The sequence below is a fragment of the Erpetoichthys calabaricus genome, chromosome 11 (genome assembly GCF_900747795.2).
Source record: "Erpetoichthys calabaricus chromosome 11, fErpCal1.3, whole genome shotgun sequence".
Lineage (NCBI taxonomy): Eukaryota > Metazoa > Chordata > Cladistia > Polypteriformes > Polypteridae > Erpetoichthys > Erpetoichthys calabaricus.
Window position 1 is genome coordinate 46,296,598 of NC_041404.2, and position 26,807 is coordinate 46,323,404.

Below are 26,807 nucleotides of genomic sequence, written 5' to 3' on the forward strand. Positions count from 1 at the left end.
ACTTACATCCATCAGGAAGGTATCCGTAGCCTGAAAAGATACAGGTATATCCCGGTCCTGCCAACAGTGGTTATCAATTAAAAACAGGATTCATGAGACCAGATAATATTCCCCAGTCCTCCAGGATTGATTTGTGTTGTGTTCAGAGGAGAGATGTGGAGTATACTGGGAAAAGGATGCTTAGAGCTGTCAGGCAAGAGGAAGGCCTAAGAGATGGTTTATGGATGTGGTGAGAGAAGACATGCAGGTAGGTGATGGGTATGACAAGAGCAAGATGGAGAGGACAGGAAGATATGGAACATGATGATCTGCTGTGGCAACCCCTAACGGGAGCAGCCAAAAGAAGTAGTTGTTCAAGTAAATACTTCATTTTGTCCCAAGCAAAACCGAATTGTGCAAATTTGTGCCTATTTCAGCATCACTCAAATATACAGTAGTTCATAGATATACAGCAGCTGGAGCTTACTGTGTAAACTAAATAATGGTGTATTGTATATCTGTGGAGTCATTTAACTTGGCAGTAAAGTTATGCTCAGGGGGATGAATGAAATACACATTAGTGTTTTTACTGAACTTGTAATAGTTAACTTGCCAGAAAAAAAGCACAAACCATTTAGAAATGAGTGACAAAGAACGTACAGAAGAATGCACCGAGACAAACACATTGATGGAACTGTAACTTTATTAACAGATGCAAAAAAAAAAATAGACACTACAGACGACGTCCACGACGCCCACCCTTTCTGCGGGTACTGTCTGATGGAATTGGGGTGACATCCTCTGCAGGGGTAAAAAGCAAAAAAGAGATATATAAAAAAAAAAAAAATAGTTAAAAACAGGGAAAAATTTTTATAAGTTATAAGCATTAATCCTGTTAAAAACTCTTGTCATTACTCCCAGTAGGGTTGTAAGTAAACAGACAAGTGTACACAAAAACAAACGAGGCAAAATATAATCTCTGCACTGGAAAACTAAAAGAAGAACAAGACCTTTAAAAGAGAAAAATCTTACCAATACGGCCGATCTTCATGCCAGAACGAGCCAAAGCCCTGAGGGCAGACTGTGCACCAGGTCCAGGGGTCTTGGTCCTGCAACAGCAAAGTGGACAATGAGTGTCTCAGCCAGTTATTGAGACACTACTGAGAAAAAAAAGATTACAGAACAAAAACATAATTGCGTTAAATTTGTAAGCAATTTGCTGTACCTTATTTACAGTCTTGAAATCTGTGGAAAGAGTGATCATTTACATTGGACAGTTGCAACAAAAATTACAACAAATGGAGTATGATTATGTTTAACTGCTCGGGAGAGAAATGTGTCATACAAAAGTGACCAGAATTTACTAGTACTAGGATAAGTAAATATGACAATAAGCTTAAAACTAAGTTAATCCTAAAATAAAGTTTAAAAAAGCGAGGCTACCAGGCACTGTGAGCTAATAACCATAACATGATTTAAATGCTATGAGCACCTGTTGAAACATAATGAACCTCACTGCAATTAAGTTAAAAGGCTGATTTTTCTTCTCTTTCAGAACTTCTGTTAAAAAAATGTCAAGGTCCAACACAATGACAAACAGGTCGGACACTAGGATTTTGAATAATGCGTGACTCGTTCTAACCAACTTAATTTAACGTCACACATTTACATTTCATTGCAGGATATAACAATGTTAAAAGACACCTTCAAATTCACACAGGGCCAATTATAACTCTCAAATTACCCTAGTAAGAAAGGCTTAGGTGATGTAGAATGAAACACATGCTAACACAGGGAAAACGTGCCAACTACTCAGACTGAAAGGATGCATGACACAAACAAAAGATGCTGGATCTGTGAGGTTTCATCACAATATTAAATTTGTTCTTCCAGACGGACTTGAAGTGGAGAAGGACAAGCAAACTGCATTCACTACACTTTTGGCACGCAGACTCATTTTGTTAAATTGGAAGAATCCTAACTCTCCTCTGATAAGTCAGTGGGAAACCGATGTCTTTAATATTATTTGAAATTGGAAAAAAATCAAATTCTCAGAGGATCTGTACAGAATTTTTTCAAAACCTGGCAGGATCTAATCAATATTATATTAGAATAAGAGAAATAACTATTACCGCATTTATTTTCCTTCTCCATTTTTTTATTTACCTATATATATTTCTTCCTTCCTTTGTTTGTTTATTGTTGCCTTATTAAAAAGCCCTAAGCAATTCACCTTTGGCTAAGCTCTCCTTCTCAGGGGTGGGGTTTGATTTGTCTTCAATTTTTTTTTCTTTTTGTTATAAATTTATCTATTTGTATGGAATGATTACAATAAAATTAATAAATAAAATTAAAAAAAAAAAAATTTGCAAAGCCATTACACAGTTCATATTGAAAGCTTACTACCTTTACAAGGGTCAGTATGTTGCCTTGCATTATATAAGACCAGGTTTATACATCTGACACTTTGATGTAAATGACTATGCTATGTGAATCCTCAAAAACACTTTGTAAAGCACAGGAAAGGCTACACCCTTTAAAGTCTACAGCATATCAAAACTCTTGGATAGTCTATTGCTGGTGTATTTACCACCAAATTCCAGATGCAAGTACATTTCATGTACAGTATCTGAGCAAAGCCAGTCTCAGAAATCTCAGTGAAATTAACCCTGAAATTAGTCAGGCAAAGACAATGTACAATTGCCAGGAATTTCATGTAATGTCAGATCACTTCATGGAACACAGCCTTTTTAGGGTGTCCATTTTCACCTTTTGTCCACACTACCCCAGTGCTTAAATCCTAAAAATAAAGACTTTTGAAAACGTTGGCTAGTCATACTGGTGTGGATGGGTGAAAACTTAGGCTTTTGAAACCACAGACTCTACTTGTGCTCTGATTGGTTCATTCTTATTAAATGGCTTTTCTCCCAATTAGATCGTTCTCATTACTTTTTAGCTGCTTTGTTCACCTTATACTCACTCATGCATTTCTGTCAATAGCAATTCTACCTCCTTATCAGTCCATCAAAACAATCAGTTTTTTACCCCCACATTCATCATTGTGGTTCTCCATGTGCAACTGTCGGTTGTGAATGAAGGTCCAGCATGAAGGACACTTCCTCTTCTGTTTCTACCAATAAATGCATGCCCAACAGTTAGATCATATACATTTTCAATTGTAGTGTGGATAAAGACTTAGTTTAGAGACGCCTTTTAAAACAAATATGTAGTATTGTGAAAACAGCCTAAGCTAAAACAATGTTTCAGATGGCATAAAAAAAGTTGACGCACATTATGAAAATGTTAGTCTTCTTTGCATCTCTGGATAAAAGGAAAGTTTAGAGTAATTTCAACAATTCTAATAATGGTAATATTTTCTACTTAGTATTGTTTAAAATCAACACAGCAGGTGTGGAAAATATTACAAACACTGCACATTTTTTGCTGCATCAAGTGTCAAAATTTTGAATCGGATACACCCAAACATACAGTAATGATTAAACCATTATTAAATGCACAGGGCCCTGGCTTATATATATAGTTGAAATAGTTTACTGTCAAATAATGCAAAGAGTATGCGACACGTGTTTCGCCCTAATTCTGGGCTCATCAGGCGTACACACTCTACTGCACTCCCTCAGACTACGAATGCTGTGAATATATTATATATATATATATATATATATAAAAAAACAGAAACCTGTGGTGTATAAACTTCCTACACCTGTACCACCAGTGACTTGGATACCTTAGCATGGATTTGTTATCATAGTACAGGATGATGATGCTTCACTCTCCTATCAATGCCCTTTGATTCCTGATTAGGTATTACAAAAATTAACTTTGTTCAATTTCGAATTTTGTCATTACAGTGGTCCCTTGTGAAGGGAATTTCTTTATTTGATTGCAAATTAGAACTGCTAATTTCCTTATTTGCTTCATTAAAGAATGTGATCATATAATCATTTCACATAATAAAGAGTATTATATTGAGTTACAGGTGGCGCAGTGGTAGTGCTGCTGCTTTGCAGTAAGGAGACTGTGGAAGATTGTGGGTTCGCTTCCCGGTTCCTCCCTGTGTGGATAGCGCTTTGAGTACTGAGAAAAGCGCTATATAAATGTAATGAATTATTTATTATTAAAAGTACACTGACGGAAGTAAAACTATAGCTTCAGATCAGCCAGCATATCTTGAAGGATACATTCTATCATTGTCAATGGAGAAGTATTGTTTTTTGCTCAAAATTTACATACACTCCGCTTTTAACCATTTATCACAATATAAAAATAGCCAGAATGGAAGTCTTAACATTTCAAATGATGAGAGATAGCTAGTTCACAAAGGTGGCACTTGTTAAAAATTACATCTTGCCTGAAGAAGGGGCCTGAGTTGCCTCAAAAGCTTGCATATTGCAATCTTTTTAGTTAGCCAATAAAAGGTGTCATTTCGCTTGGCTTTTCTCTACAGGTAAAAACAAAAACTAGTTTTTTTTTTTTTTTTTTAAATTGAAGAAGCTGCCTTTGGCAGTAGGCTGTGCCTGTATTGCAACAACCTCTTCAGGTGCAGGTCTGTCACTGACAGACACATCTTTAGTGTTCACGTTAACGTTAAGCCTTACAGACTTTCCTGTGTAACAATACTTTCACTAATCAAAGTCAGTTTGCAAAATATTTACAAAATTGGGTCAATAAAGGATAAATGCCCATTTTGCACTTTCAATAACCCAGTCAACAATCATTCCCTTGACATCTGTATTATTTTCTTTGTTGCTCTTAGCGGTCTTTATAAAAATCTTACTTTTGCCCTTCAGAAACACTTGAAATACACTTGTACATGAAATAATGCAAATTAGAGACAAAGAAAGCACTATGCAAACAAAATCAAGACATATGCTAATAGATAAACAAAAAAAAGTATTGTACTTAAAATAAAACCATACCTGTTTCCACCAGTAGCACGGAGCTTGATATGCAGGGCAGTTATACCCAGCTCTTTGCACCTTTGGGCAACATCCTGAGCTGCCAACATGGCAGCATAAGGAGAAGATTCATCTCTATCAGCCTTGACCTTCATACCACCAGTCACACGGCAGATAGTTTCCCTGGGAGAAAAATAGAGGAAATCCTTAGAAATATGCACACATATAAAAATGTTTTTTCATTTAAATACATCACTTCAACAATGCTAACGATGATACTTTTAAATGTATTTGCCAAAACCTCCTTTCAAACTTAATTTGTCATGAAGGGCTACAATAGCTACAGGTTTTATTCCACATAAATTTCCCAATCAAAATCTAGTACTTGAAATGGCTCTTTCCTGCTCGTTCTTCAACTTCAGAAATGTGTTACCAGTCACGAGTTATCATAATACTGATACTCCCAACCTCAAATCAATACTTTAAAAAGTACTGATATTTGATGCCTCAAGTGGACAGGTCAGAAACCCAAAGAAATGTGATTTTTTACTTAAAACAAAAGTGATAGATCCTTCGTTGTCACACGTATGCCAAAATGCAAACCATATTGCAATCTCCAAGTATTATTAATAGTTGAAAAATTTTACATTAATGAAAACACCATTCTTGAAACAGTGCATTTATTCAACAGCCTCTATCTAACATTGCCATGCATCAACAAGTCAATAATATGCATGTAGTGCAAGTCTAAATCAGTCGTTGCCAAACTTCACTGAATCATCTTTTTTCAGGTGCTCTCATCAGGGGACACCACAGTGAATCATGTTTCCATATCTTTCTATTCTCTGCATCTTGCTCTGTCACACTCACCACCTGCATGTCTTCTCTCATCACATCCACAAACCTTCTCTTAGGACTTCCTCTCTTCCTCTTACCTGGCAGCTCCATCCTTAATATCCTTCTACCAATATACTGAGCATCTCTCCTCTGCACATGTCCAAACCAACACAATCTTGCCTCTCTAAATTTGTCTCCCAACTGTCCAACCTGAGCCGACCCTCTAATGTACTGTGCTTGTTTCTAATCCTGTCCATCCTCGTCACACCAAATGCAAATCTTAACATCTTTACCTCTGCCATCTCCATCTCCTGTCTTTTAGTCAGTGCCACCATCTCCAACCTATATAACATGTTGTAACTGTTTTGTAGCCCTTTTCCCTTTCATTCCTGCTGGTACCCCAACTGTCTCAAATCACTCCTGACACTCTTCTCCACCCAACCTGCACTATCTTAAACAATTTCATTAATTCTATACTGTTGATCCCTAATATTTAAACTCCTACACCATCAACTCTACTTCCAGCATCCTCACAATTCCTCTGACCTCCCACTCCTTCACACACAAATAGTCCGTCTTGGACCTTCATTCCTCTCCACTCTACAGCATACCTCCAGCACTCCAGAGTCTACTCACCCTGCTCCCTACTCTCATCACAGATAATGTCACCCACAAATACCAACCTTCTCTCTCATTCATCAGCCTCTCAAAGTACTCAATCTGCTCAATCTCCCTGAATACTTTGTGCTTTACTGTAACTGCAGTGTTAAGGCGAAGTATCCTTAATCCAAAATGCCTAGGATTGGAAGCATTTCAGATTTTGGAACATTTGCATGCACACACACACATTTATATACGAGAGAGGTTCATAAAGTTTCCTCACTTTTATATTTTCGTTGGAAACGGTGAAGGCAGGAGTAGTAGTAATTGGGCATTAAAAATGTAGTATGACGCTGAGAAAATTGCATCGCAAAGGAAGGTGACTGATGGCTACAAGTGATGTAATTTACTTTGAAATTCTTGGGAGTTAAAAAAAAAAAAAACAAAATGTGTGGAAACATCTTGAACATCCCTTGTACATATACACACGCATTTATATATATAATATATATATTCACGGCATTCGTAGTCTGAATCAAAATCTGATTGTATGGGTGGTTACCTACCAGGTAACGCTTGTGGTTGGTCAGCAAGTCAGCTAACATCCGCCACGGTGCCCTCAGTTGTGAGAAGATGATCATAGAATGGTTGAAATAGTTTACTGTCAAATAATGTAAAGAGTACGCGACACGAGTTTCGCCCTAATTCTGGGCTCATCAGGCGTACACACTCACTGCACTCCCTTACGGGAATCGAACCTCGGACATCAGTGCTAGAGGCAAAACCCCTAGCGTTGCGCCACGGCGTGTGGTTCGTTTATTTGACAGCATGTAGATCAGGGTAATTACATTCACGGCATTCGTAGTCTGAATCATAATCTGATTGTATGGGTGGTTACCTACCAGGTAACGCTTGTTGTTGGTCAGCAAGTCAGCTAACATCCGCGTCCGAGGTTCGATTCCCGTAAGGGAGTGCAGCGAGTGTGTACGCCTGATGAGCCCAGAATTAGGGCGAAACACGTGTCGCGTACTCTTTGCATTATTTGACAGTAAACTATTTCAACCATATATATATATATTATATATAAAGGAAATGGGTATCCAATTTGACTCTACAGGGATCTCAAACAATAAACCGACAGAAAGCAATCCCCCGATTTGTGTATCATTTCATTGCAGGATACCCCAAACCCCAGATCGTCAAATGTGGGTCCAAGTTTCATTTACAAGAGGAACAAGATTTATAAAGGTAAATGTGCAACTGTGTGCACGACTGGTTTTATAAGTCATTTTTTTGGTGTATGCATAGTTTCACATTGGTATTCAAACAAAGTATTATAAAAAAAAAAAAAAAAAAAAAGCCCTAATGTTGAATTTTCCACTTGTGACATCATATTGGAACTCAAAATTTCAGGTTTGGAATTGCAGATTAGAGATTCCCAAACTTATTATATTTACATTATCTTACACTACTTGAATAAAATATTCCTGACAGTTTATGTATGGGTATTTCTAAGTGCGCTCAGCATTCCAAGAATTTGTCACAAATTACATAAAAATTAATTTGTTTTTGAAATGTAAAAGCACATTGTTTGCTTTTGTTACAATGAAAATGATGTAAACAAATTACAAGAGAACACTTGGAATCGATTTTTAATAAAATGAGCAGCTGAAGCAAAACCATGCAATATTCATGGAGCCATGTTTGACATCACAAATACAGGCATTTAAATAAAACAGAAAAATGACTCACTTAAACATACAAATGGACTACTTAAACTAGTGTTCTTATATTTAATACTCATTAATATTGATGTGCTTTCAAGTCTGGTGTTACCAATTACAAACTTGTTTTTTTTATTTTATTTATAAACTTTGTTTTGACTGCATGGTATCATACAAATAAGATGACTTACTTCCCAGACAAGTCAGTAACGTGGACAAAGGTGTCATTGAAGGAAGCGAATATATGGCAGACTCCAAAAACGTTCTCCCCTTCAGCAACCTGAGGTCCCAGGCTGATAACCTGTTCTTCCTTCTTTTCCTTGCCCTTGCGTGGAGCCATTGCTGCAGAGTGAAAACACAGCAAAGTAAATTGAGGCCTTTAAAGATTAATTATAAGCACGCAATTCATAGGTTAGTATACTGGTTATGGTTATGGACTTCAAATCCTGGGTTCAAATGCCGCTACTCACACTGTGTGACCATGAGCAAGTCAATTTAGCTGCCTATGTTCCAACTGGAAAAACAAAAGAATTCTAGCTAATTTGTACCTCAAATGTTGTAAGTACCCTTGAGGAAACGCGTCAGCCAATAATGAGATAAACATGTCTATCAAATATACAAATGCCAGAATATCACCAAACTACGAACATGCACATGACATTAGCATTACACATTCTGCACGCCTTATTGAGAAATCGAATAAGCACTGGAAAGGCACGTCATTCTCGGACGTAAAAGAAACACAATTTAGTTTTAAATACAGTCGTCTATGCGAAATTTAGGGGGCATGCTCACTTTCTCAAAGTCCCGCTTGCAACAAGTAAGAATTTTAATTCATACTGCGAACTTCAACTGACTTACTTGCTATGAGAGGTGCTTAGTGACAACTTTTTTATATATATGAAATCGCAAAGCCGCTGAATCAATTCCAAATAGATTCTACAGGAAATTCTACTCACTGGTTGTCTGTCCATGCTCTAAAAAAATGAAGTATTCTTTTTTCAATTGAACAAGCATCCACAGTAAAGAAAAGCTCCATTTCGACGTTCATTTAGACTTCAAAACACCTTCGACTACACCATAAATCAATGCTAACGATTCGAAACAAGTGAAAAACAATATGTATACATTATAACCATAACGCACTGCGGCGTATAAATAAGCAACTGTCCTTTGTATTTCATTAAAACATTAAGGACCTACTGCTCAACCACCACAATCTACTCAAAATTACAAACGGAGGCGTCAGCGAGGCCTACCACTTCTGTATAATCAACGGTGTTTACAACCACGTTTACAGCTTAAAAACTACAAAATGTATACTTTAAACGGAGCTCGGAGATGTTTACTTTTAAAGTATGAACTTGATTCACTATAAAATATTTAGTTTTTTGCAGGATTCCTCTGGATAAATTCTAGGAGATCACATACCGCTGTACTTGTCTGTACGGTTCGAAACAGAAAAGGAAGGAGGACGGGCTCCACGGGGGGAAAGGTCACCGCTTCCGGACGCGCGAACGGCAACGCTGTGCCACGTGACACGTTCGTCAGACGTGAACTGCGCAATGTTGGAAATAAGCGCGTCCTGTTTAAACTTAAGAGAGGAGAACACGCCCATTCAAACAATTCCGAATTTTTACTGAAATATTGACTTCCAATATTAGTTAAGGAAAATGCAATTGTATTTGACGCCATACCTTCTGGGCTTATTACATTTTAGAAAGCGTGGTCATTGTGGATATAAAGCGAAATATTGATTCAAATTAAATGTTGCAAGGTATGAGCATAAAAGAAAAAAAATATAACAATATGTATCTTAGGAAAAATTGCCAGAAATATACAACCATTGCAGCAAAAAGTTTTTGGCTTTCTAAGTTTGAAGGAAACTTGTATGCCAAAAAGGTATTACCAATAAAAAATGTCTCTTTCAAATGTATTCCAACCAGAAGCTAGTAATCTTTAATAAGGATGTTGATTTAACCCGAATATTTTGTAACTTTGAGGAGTGAAGTACTGTTCATTTATTTTTTGCATGTATTTATATAAAAGTGCGATCTCGAATCTTTCTTTAAGAAAACTATTAGTGTTAATATTTCCTTTTAAGGGTAAATAGGTTTTGTTCTTTTATAACGAGGATAATCCTGTCACCTGAAAGTGTTTTGAAACACTCTTTCATGTTTGTCAGACCTGACCCCAGGACTTGTGTTAAGTCACGTTGGCAGGATCTCCTTGACCAGCTCATCCACCCATCCAGTTTCCAACCCACTGAATCCGAACACAGGGTCACGGGGGTCTGCTGGAGCCAATCCCAGCCAACACAGGGCACAAGGCAGGAACCAATCCCGGGCAGGGTGCCAACCCACCGCAGTGACCAGCTCGTATACAGTAATAATCAGTTTGCTTAGTCAGCAGGCATTAGCATTTTGCAGTTGGTTCTTAACGACACCAGCACTTGTTTCATCCAGTGCCATATCAGCAGTCTCTACCTCAATGTATTTGAAGTATGGGCAGAGGTCTTTCAGATAGGACATGCCCTCCAACTTTACCTTATTCTACATTTTAAATATAAAGAGAAGCATCATTTTTGGTGATTATATCACTAGTAGCACATTGCAGGCTTCCTTCCACTCGCTCTGAAGTGAGTGTTCACTTTATAATTTGTGGCTTTGTTTGTGCACTGATCTGCACAAAGCACAGCACAGATTGATCATTCCTGGATTATTGGTAATTAATAAAACAGAAGGTGTCACCATAACAGAGGTGTTAGCACTGCTGCTTCACAGCTACTGGTCCCGGCCATTTGGATTTGTACAATTTGTATTTATTTTTAGTTTTTGATTTTTAATATGTTTGCAAACCTTTCTAAAAAATGTTTTCACTTTGTCATTATGGATTATTGAGTTTATACTGGCATAGAAGAATGGCAAGTTTATTTATTTAAATTAAATCTACAACACAGTAAAGTGTGCAAAAGGTGAAGCGGTCTGAATGCTTTCCAAATCCCCTGTATGTAACAGAATGATAGCATCTATTGTGATTGTTGAGGAGTTTTGAAGAATGTCCCCAATTAGTAGTCTAAACCGTGAATGAATTTTAAAGTCTGATCAAACTTAGTAATAAAAGAACATTTTCTGTAGCACTTCTTGCAGCACTATGGGTTAGAGTCAGCCTTATGCTGAAAGTGCTCCACAGGTTGACCAGGGTGTCATCTACAGGATGGGAGAAGTGATTCATTACAACGGCACCTTAGCCAACATCTTTCTCTCTTCTTCTACCTCCAGGGAGTCCAGGTTTATACCCACCAAGACATCCTTCCTGGTTAATTCTTAAAGGTTTGATGGAATCTCCAGTCCTCATTCTATGACCAAAAATCCCATTGCATCAACCCCAGACTGACTGAACAAATGGAGGTACTGTCCGAACAACCATTCAAGGGACTCTAAGTGAGGGCATGCTGCTCATGTGGATCTAAACAGATAGAGCGAGCACTTCACCTGGGTAGGAAGACATGTGACAGGTATAGGATAATCTGAAAATGTGTAGAGAGGCACAGACTTGCCCTCAATCCAGAGGACAGGTGGGTAAGGAGATTAGACTTGGATTTAGTCTAATGATATCTGGCAGAAATCCGAAGGCATAGCAGGTGAGAACAATGCACACCCAAACAAATGAAAGCCATTGTTTGAAAATATTTTGTGGAGCACGGACAACTGCCTGGACCGTTGATGATACAGGAATATCTCACCCCTATGGGCACACTATTGACTTTAAACCCAAGGAGGCCTTTGAAATATGTGATCAGTGACAAGGGACAGAGAATACCTGAGGCACCTCTGACCGGCCAGTCTTGTACTAATAAAGATTTGCTAATTTGATTTAGCTTGCCAAGTTTCACCAAAATGTCCATTTGGCACATTATACAGCACGTGTCAGAGGGGAACATTTTTGTACGCTGGGTGGTTTTCTTTTTCTCTCAGGCAAAGAAATATGTAAATATTAAATGTAAAAGCCAGTAGATGAAGGGGCAATAGGCACCCTTTGTTAGGACCTGGGTACTAAGTGAAAAGGCAAACTTCCTGAGTAATTGTGTTACAGGTTATTATTGCTGGCTCTCTACAGGACATAGATATGTTCGTTCTTTGATTCTGTTGTTTAAACAATGAAAATATGTTTAAACGGTTACTGATCAAAGCAAATCTATATGTAGCATTGTTTAATAGATAAATACTTTATCAGTATGCTGCTGCTGGAGTATGTGAATTTCCCCTTGGGATTAATAAAGACAATATTAAATTAAAGAGTGATAACAATGCAGGTATACAGACAGACAATAACTTTGAATAATGTTAACGTTTACCCCCCCGGGTGGAATTGAAGAGTCACATAGTGTGGGGGAGGAACGATCTCCTCAGTCTGTCAGTGGAGCAGGACGGTGACAGCAGTCTGTCACTGAAGCTGCTCTTCTGTCTGGAGATGATCCTGTTTAGTGGATGCAGTGGATTCTCCATGATTGACAGGAGTCTGCTCAGTGCCCATCGCTCTGCCACAGATGTCAAACTGTCCAGCTCTGTGCCTATAATAGAGCCTGCCTTCCTCACCAGTTTGTCCAGGCGTGAGGCGTCCCTCTTCTTTATGCTGCTTCCCCAGCACACCACCACATAGAAGAGGGCGCTAGCCACAACCATCTGATAGAACATCTGCAGCATCTTATTGCAGATGTTGAAGGACGCCAGTCTTCTAAGGAAGTACAGTCAGCTTTGTCCTTTCTTATACAGAGCATCAGTATTGGCAGTCCAGTCCTATTTATCATCCAGCTGCACTCCCAGGTATTTATAGGTCTGCACCCTCTGCACACAGTCACCTCTGATGATCATGGGGTCCATGAGGGGCGTGGTCCTCCTAAAATCCACCACCAGCTCCTTGGATTTTCTTGGGTTCAGTTGTAGGTGGTTTGAGTCGCACCATTTAACAAAGTCCTTGATTAGGTTCCTATACTCCTCCACCTGCCCACTCCTGATGCAGCCCACGATAGCAGTGTTGTCAGCAAACTTTTGCACGTGGCAGGACTCCGAGTTGTATTGGAAGTCCGATGTATATAGGCTGAACAGGACCGGAGAAAGTACAGTCCCCTGCAGCACTCCTGTGTTGCCGACCACAATGTCAGACCTGCAGTTCCCGAGACGCACATACTGAGGTCTGTCTGTAAGATAGTCCACGATCCATGCCACCAGGTATGAATCTACTCCCATCTCTCTCAGCTTGTCCCTAAGGAGCAGAGGTTGGATTGTGTTGAAGGCACTAGAGAAGTCCAGAAACATAATCCTTACAGCACCACTGCCTCTGTCCAAGTGGGAGAGGGATTGGTGTAGCATGTAGATGATGGCATCCTCCACTCCCACCTTCTCCTGGTATGCGAACTGCAGAGGGTTGAGGGCATGACAGACCTGTGGCCTCAGGTGGTGAAGCAGCAGCCGCTCCATGGTCTTCATCACATGTGACATCAGAGCGACAGGCCGGAAGTCGTTCAGCTCACTAGGACGTGATATCTTTGGGACGGGGGTGATGCAAGATGTTTTCCAAAGCCTCAGGACTCTCCCCTGTTCCAGGCTCAGGTTGAAGATGCGCTATAGAGGACTCCCCAGCTCCAACGCACAGGCCTTCAGCAGTTGTGGCGATACTCCATCTGGACCCGCTGTTTGCTGGCATAAAGTCTCCTCAGCTCTCTGCGTTGCTGTAATTGTGGGTTGGGGGAAATCGTCATGTTGATCTAGGCAGGGATTGAAGCAGTTATATACTTCTGGGCAGTGAGTGGTGTAGTGAAGGACGTCCCACTGAGAACCCTGTCAAGACCACTCACACGGACCACAGGGGCTCACAGGCAGACAAGGGTAATTGGCTGGCAAGACGTGAAGCACACAGACTGTGACACCTACCTCCAGGGAGGAAGAGACAGTTCTACCAGAGGGATGTCAGTTGTGAGTTCAGCGAGAAAAGGAAGACTCACGAAAGAACCGAGCAAAGCTGGTGGCTAAGAAGCAAGTCGTGCCTAGGTCACTGCAGCAACACAAGCAGCCCAGAAGTATGGGTGGGGTGGAAAAGTCACTCCAAGAGGAACAGACGCTGACGGAGATTTGACAATTTAGCAAAACATCTGTTGGGAAACAAGCATCCAGTGAACAGAGTGTTTCCGTGGACATTTGGGACATGGCATGCAAACTGGACTTCGCACCACTAAAGGCTGTATCCCCCACTGTTATGTTTTAACAGACTTTTAGAGTGTGGACTGTGTAAACCTTTTTGGTTTTCACTCCCAATATTTTTTAATTCTTGTTTATGTTTTTCTTGGTGTATTTTATACTGTCCTATGTAACACAAGTTACTGTTGCTTTTCCTGAAATTGTTGCGATGTCTTTCATTGTGTGTTTACTCACCACACAATTCAAAGAAACCTGTGTGCTATTACCCATAAATCTCAAGAGTTCCCAGTCTCTTAATAAAACTGGGTGGCACAGTCAGATATTCTAACTGTGTGTAGGTTAGATCATCTATAAGTTTGACCGGACTCCCGTCACACGTAATGGTTGAGAGTGGAAACAACCTGGTATGGCCATCGATCCATTGAGCAACAGTTGTCTCGGTCCATTACTGAAGAACTTCCTGTGTTCATCCAAAGCCTCAATCAGGGGTGGGAGTCATTGTCCAAGAAAGTAAGCAGATTCCTGAGTGACCATCTCTTCTACCACATCCTCCAGTGAGTCCTGTCTGAGGCACCAAGTCTGAACCAGCCTTTTTAACCAGTATGTTTAGTCTGCAGGTATCTAATGCCATTTCCATAGCACACCACCGCATAGAACAATCCACTGGCCACTACAAACGGTTAGAAAACAAGCAAGAGTGGTCTGCACACACCAAACAATCTCGACCTCCTCAGGAAATGGAGGCAACTCTGACCCTTCTTGTGTGTTGGTACTCCACATCTTAACCATCAATGAGAAGCAGGGACAGAGTGGGCTTGACTCTCCTGAACTCTACCATTACTTCCTTTGTCTTGATGATGTTGACCTGCAGGTTATTCGACTGAGCCAGTCAACAAAGTCCTTTACTAGTGTCTTGTATCCATCCCATCCCCACCACCACCGCTGCTGCTGATACACCCAGCTATGGCTGTGTCATTTGTGGACCATGAGGCTGGCACCACCAGCTGAACTCGACACAGACAAGTGTGGGACACAAGTTCAAGGCACACAGGTTTTATTTTTTATTTTTCTCGTGGGAAACACCTTCCCCGTTTCCCACAGGCACAACACAGTCCAAAGCACAGCACACAAACAATACTCCTTCTCCACTCGTTTCTTTCTCTTTAACTCCTAGGGTCATGCTTCGTCTTCCTCCTCCCAACTCTGGCTCCTCGAGTAGTGGCTGCTGGCTCCTTTTATAACACACCCATAAGTGCTCCAGGTGCCTGATTACTCGTTTCTGGCAGCACTTCCAGGTGTAGCGGAATAACTGCCCATAAGCGTTCGGCAGCTCCTGCTGCAGGACCCCCCAAACTCCAACTCTCATGAAGCCCTGTGGGAGTCCGAGGCACAGCTGCAACGCAGGGGGGTTGCCATCTAGCGTCCCGGGGGAGGTAACGCTCTGGCCACACTTGCTGCCACAGCAAAAAGCCCCGGCCGCATACTACACATTCCACAGATGACATGATCCAGTATTGTGTCTGAAGTCTGAAGTGTTACAGGGTCAACAGGACGCAGGCCAGTACAGCTCCCTGTGGAAGCCCTGTGCTACTCATGACCATTTTAGATACTTTTAAGATGCACAAACTGTGGCCTACCAGTTAGTTAGTGCAGAATCCTGGACAATGTGGTAGCATCAGCCCTTATGGACTGAAGCTTCTCCCCCAGCAGTTTGGAGTGTATGGTGTTGAATACACTAGAGAAGTTTTTTTAAAAAAAAAAAAAAAAAAAAACAGATGATAGCATTGTCCATTCTATGTGGTTTTGGTAGGCAAAGGGTCTGGTGCTGTTCTGACCAGGTGTCACAAGGGAGCCCGTATTAGCCTTTCCAAGGTCTTCATAATATGTGAGGTCAACACCACCGGTCAGTAGTCATTTTAGACTTTCAGCTGCAATGTCTTGAGAACTGTGACACACAAGATGTTATCCATACAGTTGGAACTCTTTCTAGGGTAAGACTCAAACTGAATATATGCTGAAAAACCGAGCACAGTTAGGGTGAACACCATTAGGTGTGGAGGAGAGCACCAAGACAAAACCGATGACCATTATGAACAATGCTGCACATCCACTCAGTGACATACTAACATGCAGGACTATTTAGCAGAAATGTGTCAAGAAACTCAACTGGAGCTCCTTTATACCAACAGCAATACGCCTTTATAGTGCCTCACTGGGACTGCAATTTTTATGTTAAGCAAAATCGGAAATTTTTCTTTTTTTTTGTAATTCTTGTGTGTTTTTGAGGGGAGTTGTTGTTTGTTATTTTTATATTTCTTGAGCTTCTGTAAAAGCAAAATTTCTCTTGGGAACAAAGTGCTGTCTATCTATTTGGCATTGAAATGATACCAATCCATAACACAAAGGCTCACACAACCGTGTTGTGTACAAGTTGATAAATATTTTGTATGTCTTTATTTGTAACTTAGACAAAGCAATGTAATATTAGTGTTACATTAGTGAGAGGCATTCATGTTTACCCCCCTAGGACTAAGTCAGGATAGTGAATTTTATGACAGGGTTTCTGGGACGGGGACTGGTTCAAACCAGCTCTCTCAGTCAACCCACACAGGAAAGCCAGACTGCCCAGCCAGCAAGCTTCATGGGGGCGGGTGTGAAGGTGTTCTGTGCCCCCATTGGTCTGAAGTATAACTATTTGGAATTGGCTTGTAGCAGAAGCCTTTAAGTACCATGACACCCTATTGGCTCTAGGGGTTGGACAGAACATCTATAAATTTGCTTGCTTTACACTTCCCCCCCCACTCCTTCTCTCTTACCAAACTGATAAAGGAGCATCTCTCTGTCACTCCATGAACTGAAAAGGACAACACAATGAAGAGCTCAGCTCGGCAGCCATATTGAGACAGGCATGCGGCCTGTCCTGAAGAAAGCTGAGCACAAATCAAATGATGCCTTAACTAGAGACATTTTAAGTAACTAACCAGTCCGTGTGCCGCCTGAAACTACGCATCACCATTTATCAGGTTGTATGGTTGCCAATATTCAAATGTACTTTGCATATTGTTATTATTTATGAATATTATCAATAATACATTATTTAAAGTGTAACTTAACTGCTGTTGGTCTTGTACTACACCTAATTGCCTGAGGTTATAAATGTAGAAGGGAAGGTGGGGAAAAGTTATATACTACTATATCTTATAAACAGTGGTAAGTCTGTGAGATTTGAGGCATTCTGACAAAGGCTACATATCAATAATACAAAAGGGGAAAGGAGAGTAATAGAGAACTCAAAACAAACCACCAGAGGGTCAACATCTTAGTCATCCTAGGGTGACAGGCATGCTACTCACTACTTGTATAAACCTCTTCACATCATATTTTGCAGAACTAACAATCTGACCCCTTCAAACACCCACAATTCAATCCCACTTCCACCAAACACCCCCACAAACACATCCCCATTACCATCCTCCTTAAATAAAGTTTGTTCTAGTTTGTACGGACAAGGTGGGTGCATCCATCCATCCATCCATCATCCAACCTGCTATATCCTAACTACAGGGTCACGGGGGTCTGCTGGAGCCAATCCTAGCCAACACAGTGCAAGGCAGGAAACAAACCCCGGGCAGGGCGCCAGCCCACCGCAAGGCGCGCACGCACACACACACACCCACACATCAAGCACACACTTGGGACAATTTAGAATCGCCAAAGCACCTAACCTGCTTGTCTTTGGACTGTGGGAGGAAACCCACACAGACATGGGGAGAACATGCAAACTCCACGCAGGGAGGACTCGGGAAGCAAACCCACAGGTCTTCTAACTTAGAGACAGCAGCGCTACTACTGTGCCGCCCATGTGGGAGCATCATTATTTATTTACAGTGCCTTCAGAAAGTATTCAGACCGTCTTTCACCTTTTATTGCACATTTTGTTATCTAAAATCACTTAAATTCATTATTTTCCTCATCAAACAGAACTTAATGCTCCAAAAAGAAAAAAAAACAAAATTTTAGAACTTTTTGTACATTTATTACAAACAAAGAAACTGAAATGTTGCATTGACCCAAGCACTCAGACCTTTATGCTTTGGCTCGGGTGCATCCCATTCTATTGATCATCACTGAGATGTTTCCACACCTTGTTTAGAGTCCACCTGACTAGATAGGATCAGGAAAGGTACACATCTGTCTGCAGGTGGTTCTGCGGTTGAGCAAAAACCAAGTCACGAGGTCAAAGGGACTCCCTGCAAAGAAAATGCTGCATTTGTCATATGGCAGAGCTGGGAAATCGGAAGGTACAATTGCATCATTTGCCATCTCTGCGTTTTTGTGTTACCCAAGAAAGAAAACAAACATGGATGCCTCCATGAAAGCGACAGCAACAAATGCTAACAAATAGTTCTTTAGTCTGTATCAAAGAAGAAACAAAAGAACAAGAAAGGCGCAAATAGTATGTTGTCATGTCTAAAAAAATGTTTTATACTCTTGGCAATAATAAATAGTACTATTTCCACTTGGAAGCCGAAATTAAAAAAAAAAAAAAAAAAAAACTACTCAACACAACCATTGAGCACAATGTCAGAACAGTAGTGAGTATCAAAATAACATCGGGAAGTCTGTTACTGTTTGTTTTGGTAATGTTAACGATTACCTTATCAATATTATGGATTAAGGGGATTCATTTAAAGCAAATTGTTCTAATAGACAGACCTATAAAGTGTTGCTGTACATTACCCACTTTGGATTGATGTCATAATCTGAAGTTGATAAAACTCTAATTCTGAGTTTGGGGCGCATTTTCATTCAGTCAGAGATAAAGAGTTCCAAGTTCTAGTCAAATGTAACATTTGAGACCCAGAATTGGTGACGAGAGAGGAGCACATGCTGATACAGCGCATTGCCACAGCCACCACATGACAAACCACCTCAAGATCCCAGATTAGGACCCAAGTGCAGCCAGCCATGCAACGGGTGACACCTCAGCACCACACTAGTTCAGGTGGAATGGAACAGTGGGAAGTTTTTTTATGGTGGCTGGAGTGCCAATTCTGCCACCAACTCCCAGGTTTTTCCCTGCAGGTTGGAGAGCCTGCATGCAGGGATGGATGCAGATTAACGTCATACCCAGGACGGAGCAATTGCAGGTTAAGGGCCTTGCTCAAGGGTTCAGCAGAGCAGAGTCCCTTTTGGCATTTACGGGATTGCCAGTGCAGCTCCCTAGCCTCTTAGCCACCACTCCGCCCGTGGAGAGCTGAAGAAGCCTACAAACAATTTTTGTAGCACTTAAGGTTCCCAAGAGCACAGTAGCCTCATAATTTTTGAAATGGACAAAGTTTTGAATAACCAGAACTCTTCTTAGAGCTGGAGTTGGCAAGAAGTTACCTAAAGGACTCTCAGATTATGATCAACAGGATTCTCTGGTGTGAAGAAGCGTACCTGGAAGAAACCAGGCACTGCTCATCACCTGTGGAATACCACAGGAACAGTGAAGCAGCTTCAAGCTGTGGGGTCGTTTTTCAGCAGACCAGATAGGACAGAAGGAAAGATGAAATTTCCCAAGGTTGATGATCAATATAGGAAGGCAAAATATTCATAAACCAAGTTACTGAAAAGCTGTCAGAAAAAATGATAAATAAAACCTTAACCATTTGTTGTTTTGTACACAGAAATACCGTTCAGACTTGGCAGCACAAGACAAGCCATTGCCGATCTTGCTCAATATTACAGCCTACATGTGGAGCAGCAGCATGTGAAAGGTGCTGTCTAAGTGATATAAATGTATATATTAATGATGAGGAGGATGAGGAGGATGTGTGGCCTTACAACTTCAGAACTCTGGGATGTGCATGTTCTTTCTGTACTTGCGTGTGAATGTCATTAGGTACCCCAGCTTTCCTCCTTCATCCTAAAGCTATTTATGTTAATTTAATTGGAAATTCCAAAATGGATCTTTGTCATAGTGGGTATGTGCAGGGGTGCCCCTACAGAACCGTTCTAATGGGCACATTGTTATTCTCACAGCACTTTAGCCACCATTACTAACTGAACATTATCAATGTGTATTTTGTAACATCGCAAACCAAATGCAAAACATCACCAGCATGCACTTTTTTTTTTAATAGTTCAAACCAAATGAAAAGACCATCAGATTGTGTGTGGTATCTCTGCAAAGCCAAATCATCGCGTAAAACAAATGAGAAATCTTATTATAGTGCACTCATTTCTACAGAATCCACCTCCTCGCCTCTGCAGTTGTGAAGTCACAGTCGACCCTTGAAATACGACCGGCCTGACATGCGAACAACTTGGTTTACGACCAAAATTTTTGTTTTGAATTACGACCAACGTCTTGCGTTACGACCCGAATGCGGTCACGTGTATCCGCTCGTGAGATTGTAAACAAACAGCTGAGAGCGTCTGTAAGCGTCAGTTGGAGCCCAGATACATGTGTTTGTGGACGGAATTTCAATCAGTGCAGTGATTTATATAATTTATTTCAATAATTGCTAAGAAAGGAAGCGAAGGTAATGAAGGTAAAGAAAGCGATCACAATCGAAACGAAGAAGGAAATTGTGTGGAAATATGAGAGTGGCGTTCATGTGACCGATCTCGCTAATATGTACAGCATGTCGAAATCCACCATCTCGACAATTTTACAAAGAAAAGATTTGTATAAGGAAGCTCCTTCCAAACAATAACCACCTTCCATTTCATTCTCCTCCTCCTTCCTTCCTGCAAGCCAAAGATGTCAAGTTAATTGGTGAGTACAATATGAAATTGTTGTTTCTGGTAGGGTAGGCACTTTTTATAACTTTTTGGTTAGTACATTAGAAAGATTATTGGTGTTTTTGGTAAATTATGCACATTATACAACCCTTTTCTATTAAAAAAAAAGTTAAGTAAGTGTTGCTGTGGGCCGTTCAGAACACATTAAGGGCATTTCTATTATTTCTTACGGAAAAAATAGTCTTGACTTACAACCAACTTGAGTTACAACCAGCCCTCGCGAACAAATTGAGTTCGTAAGTCAAGGGTCCACTGTACTTAAATGAATACACAAGTCCCTATTACATGCTGTTACCACAAGGGGGTGGCACTCAGCTCCAAACAACAGACACAGTAATGCTCAAGCACAATTCCAGGCTCAAATCAAAGGTTTTTTATTTGTCATACACACCTTTTTGCAGAAAAGCACCAGCCACAGTACACAAATACAAATTCTCTCCTTCCATCTCCCACAGAGTATTTGCCCGCTGTCTTGAATCTGACTGGGGAACTGCTTCTGGTGTCATGCCGAGGTCGAGCAGAGCACATCCGGGTCATGTGAAAACCTGGGCAGTGTTCCTCCGTCAGGACTGCATTTCTGGATTCCAATTCCCATGGCACCCTGCAGGTGTCCTAATCGGGTTCAACTCTGAGGAACACTGACACATATCATGTGGGGGTAATGAACTGCTCCCGGTATACCCCATCCATTATGGCAATCTGTCCAGGCAAGTATTCATCTTCCATCCCAGCTAGGATGCCTGCCCTTTTTTTCGTGGCACCTACCATGAACAAGACTACAAGACTGTTTAGTCTTTCCTGGTACATTGCTGGGCATAAGTAGGTCATTTCTTATGGAATTCTGTTCTTTAAAAAGCTTGGTCAACCACTGTGGAATAAATGAAGTCTGGCGAAAGTGGGGGCAGAGGGGCACTAGAAGTCAGAAACTTGTGTGTGTAATGCCCACTCGGTTTAAGTCCTTACGCATCAGCTTCATGCTGCCTGTCACCACTGCTCTTGCCAATGTTGTTACTTTACAAAAACGATGAATTTCAGCACAGACCATTCTGGGCCCTGCATAACCAGCCCAGCGGCCTGAGACATGTGTGCCCACTTCCCCCCAGTGTTGGCAGCCAGACGTGTATGGGTGTGTAAGCAGAGCCTTCCTAGGACAAACACCCAATTCAGGGTGGACTTCTGCTGCTGAGAGAGGCACCTGCTCCCTGTGATACCCTGAATTGGCATGGAGGAGAAGAGAATTTTGGTTGAAAAATTAAACCAGAGCTCAGAGCGTAACATAATGTGAGCAGATATTAAATGAAGCACAGCAGAGTGTGTAAGAAAAAGAAAACAAAAAAAAAAATACAAAAGTGTCTTATTACGAAACTCTTAGCTAAACATTTAACATATTAATAATGAAATTTAAGATACAGTGGTGTTTTTATTTGTAAATAACATCACAAAAGAATTAGTTACAGAGTAAAAAATATTAAGTTACAGTGCGATTGTACAATCCATTTGATTATGAATACTAAACATTCAATTACAAGAACCACACGATTTTGAAAGGGAAACCCAGTTGGCACTGTGCGACTCTCAGCAGGCTGAACACAGAAAGGACAGGTGACATCGTAGGGAACTGTGACCGTCACATAAAGAGCTCATCTCGTTGGACAAGTGCATTCACCTCTCAATCCAAATTCTACCTCGACTGATGTGAAACATTCACCAAGTGCCACATCACCCACTGAAGTAAAAGAGCCATACGTGTGTGTGTGTGTGTGTGTACTGGACATTATGTTCAAAAAATGTTCGGTTTGAGGGGTGGCACATTGGCACAGTGGTTAGCACTGCTACCTTACAGAACCAGGGTTCAAATCTCGCACTTGGCTATTGTCCATGTGGAGTTGGCTTGTTCTCCCTGTGAGTTCTCCTACAAAATGATCATATGAGGTTGACTGGCAATCGTAAACCGGTGAGTGGAAGATGCAGTGGACTGGCACCCTGTTATGGGCTGCTTCTTGCCTTTGCACCTGATATGGCCAGGATGAATGCAAGATTGCAGATTAAAAATAAGAGATAAAACAGCTTACGGGCGGCACGGTGGCACAGTGGTAGCACTGCTGCCTCGCAGTTAGGAGACCCGGGTTCGCTTCCCGGGTCCTCCATGCGTGGAGTTTGCATGTTCTCCCCGTGTCTGCGTGGGTTTCCTCCCACAGTCCAAAGACATGCAGGTTAGGTGCATTGGCGATTCTAAATTGTCCCTAGTGGGTGTGTGCCCTGCGGTGGGTTGGCGCCCTGCCAGGGGTTTGTTTCCTGCCTTGTGCCCTGTGTTGGCTGGGATTGGCTCCAGCAGCCCCGTGACCCTGTGTTGGATAATGGATAGAAAAAACATTCAGCTGAAACAATTATACGAGTGGCAAGCGGTGGAGCAGATGGGTTAATGTTAATCCTTCCTTACCCTCGTGTTAACTAGACAGTGTAATCAGCCTTGTTTTAGAAAGAAAAAAATAATTTGTTTCAAAGAATAGCACCGTGACCAAATGCACCCAATGTCCTAGGATCAAAACCCACACCCAGTCCCCTGTTTTCCTCGTTTGTGCAAGTTTTATGCCCGTCTCCCAAAACACATGCAAGTTCTAAATTGACCCAGAGTGTTAAGTTTCTGGAAAGTTCACAACCATTTTATAGTGCTGTTACAATGAGGGCCTCGTCCGTGCTTTACTGCTCAAGCACATCACTCAGTCTTCAACTGTCTTATTTTTTTGTTTAAACGGGCAGCAGAATCCTTCACAGCTCTGCCCATTACCAGTATGTCTTCAAAATCTCTGTAAGGGACATCCTGTTGGGTGCATCGAAACACCCTATTAAACTTCAGAATGTACCAAAGGTGCTCATTAGGCTAATCCTACAGTAGTCCTCAAATACCCCTGTGATTGCTGGTCCTCTTTTCTTCCAATCCGGTTCGTCAGAAGCAGATTATTGCTGCTAACCGAATTACTTATTTAATCAGACAACTTAGTTTTGCTCTCTTTCTGTAGAGCATGGAGTGCTTAGCGGTGTGTGTGTGTTCCATTCTTCCAAGAAGTGTAGTCAGAAGGTCACTAAGCATTCAAAAGAATGTGTCCCATTATCCCCTTGGATTTTAGTGCTTCATCTCACTTTACTGAATTGTTTGGATTTGCCGTTTAATTATTTGAAATTACCAGTGAAAAATTAGTGGACGCAGGTGGAATTTAAATGTGTTATCCTACCAGAAAGTCATCAATCATGTGTGTCTATTATTAAAGCAGGTCCCTTCCAAATTAAATATCATGTAAAATCTTAATGAGCAATTTGAGTAGATAATACTACTCTTATATACAATAAAAATAATCTTCTCTATAAAAGGTCAGTGTGTGTGTGTTAATTATATAATTCCACACACTTGGTCCATTCTCAGCAAAATTTTGCACACATATCCCACTTTGTCAGGAACAGACCATAGACTTTTTCTTTCTTTTTCTATTACTACAGTGAAGTTTTTAAGGACAATGCCACCTGGTGGCTCACCTGCGTCACTGAAACACCAGAACAGTGAAAAGCCACACTAATAATAACATAATAATAATAATTAATTACATTTACATAGCGCTTTTCTCAGTACTCAAGACTAGCAGACAAAAGAGCCTGAACTTAAAATTTCTTACCCAGGCAAAGCCAGGTGGTGGTGCTGCTGCTAGTCTGGTATAAAAATAAAGTCTGTGCTCTCTCTGGTATTTTTTAGTACAGATTGATAAGGGAGTCCAAATTATATCAACAATTACCCTTAATTAAGCAAAAGAAAATGACACAGCTACCGTGTACTTGAGGACCAGGGTTCAAAGCACCTGGGCTAATAGAATAACGATACTTATTTAAATGGTTTAATTTGTAAAACCATTCCCATTCTCAGATCTCTTTTAAGAGTACTAGAGAAGAAGTAGTCATGTGTCAGATGTTAATGCAGTAAAGTTAATTTTACAACAATGTATTACCTATTGTTTAATTCACCACATAAGCAACAAGTGAATGACAAAGTTGAGAAACTAAGGGCATGTGTGTGTGGAGGAATGTTTCGGACAAAATTAGATAAATATGCAAAAAAATGTATTGTAAAATATGACAATAAAAACGCATTTATATGATGGCAAAAATAATTAAATGTGCCATGAAAAGTGTTTTGTCGCTTATTATTTATTTATTTTTTTTACAGTTAATTTTTCTTCAATTCATTTTTTCAGTGACACCACACACACACACACACACACACACACACAACACAAACTACAGCTAGAGATTAATATTGTCACTTTCACCTGTCAAAACTGAGAGGCTTTACTTTAGCGAGTCCTGTGTTTCGATTGGTGAATCGTCGGTAGACGGCACGTCAAGTGCTACATTTATAGGCACACACCGCATGTCAGGTGCAGACGCCTGACAGGATGATGCACTTTGCTTGCCTTGGAAATCCTGTGGCTCATAGGCCAGAACAAACCAGTGATTCACCAATCAAAACACAGCACTTGTTAGAGCCCATCCTGTAGCAGGTGTCATTTTAAGCTAAATTTCATGATGTGTCTGGGGTAGATAAAATAAACAGATGAAGAAATAATTAAATACATAAAGAAAACACATTTCATGATACATTCCATTATCTATGCTTACCTACCATTGTGTTTTTATTTATTGTCACAATACACTTTGTTGCGTATCGAGCTGTGTTTTCCCTTTCCAGAAACCATCTCAGTTACAGAGGAAACTTCACACAGATAACAGTTTAACAAGTGCAGGATTAGCTATGGCTTTGTATAAATCTCATATCTCATGGTAGTAAAAACATTTATAAATGACTGAATGTGTGATGCGATCGGCTTTTACCAAATCTTGCAACCCCGGCCCCCTGCAGGGGTACAGCTCTCAACAGCATGCATTACAAACCTTTTAATTTCAGGAAGTCACAAAAGAACTAGAATTCTTTGGAGAATTAACTTTTGCTTTGAGAGACTGTTTCTACAATGTCAAGAATAAAGAGTGCTTTTATAGAAGTGGTTTAGTTTTATGTGTGCCACAATTTATTTGCACATTTATTCATTTGTGAGAAAAACTGTTTCATATATGGTATGTGTACGCATTTCCCGATGTATCTTTTTATATAAATGAGTTGCTTGTGATACAGTGTATACATATATATCAAATATATAAATTGTAATTAAGGCTTTCTGGAAGGTTCTGGGTTCTAAATTACTACTGACCAATCAACCGTCTTTTTTTTTTCTTCCTTAAGTCAAGTTGAAATGTTGGCTTTTTGACATTGTACATGCATACAACACACATCAGTTACCCAATTAATAGCAACATGCCACCTGTGCTTGTGTTTATGGTGTTAATCACACAGACCTGACCTTTTAAGAAAAGCAGCTTTATTAATAGTGTCTTACAGTGGCACTCAGATTAAAGTAGCAAGTACCATTTAAATGATATTAGAAAATTTGTTTTTTTCTTTGACTGAAACTGAAAGCAATACCACATATTGGCAGAACCTTTTCTTTATACAGTAGGATTAGAGCAGAATAATCATTGACATGTGACACAGTACAAGGGCATGACTCTGAACTTCATAAAATATGCCACTAAGCAAGTACCTGATCAGCGATTTCATAGGCAGATCTGAATGCTACAATGCAGACCATGCTATTAGTTCTGATTTATTTAGCTCCTTCATACGTTGACTGTCATTATTGGTGTTATCTACAGTAGAA

At 40.5% G+C, this 26,807-nt stretch overlaps 1 protein-coding gene across 1 annotated transcript; it reads right to left on the reverse strand.

Annotated features, from left to right (window-relative positions):
* Positions 1-664: 664 nt before the first annotated feature.
* Positions 665-9,607, reverse strand: rps14 (ribosomal protein S14). The gene is made up of 5 exons (XM_028813058.2): positions 9,491-9,607; positions 8,251-8,401; positions 4,920-5,081; positions 1,012-1,088; positions 665-780 (listed from the first exon to the last, which is right to left on the reverse strand). The coding sequence occupies exons 2-5, from the start codon at positions 8,397-8,399 to the stop codon at positions 713-715; spliced, it is 456 nt and encodes a 151-aa protein (XP_028668891.1). The 5' UTR covers positions 8,400-8,401; positions 9,491-9,607; the 3' UTR covers positions 665-712.
* Between the last annotated feature and the right edge of the window lie 17,200 nt (positions 9,608-26,807).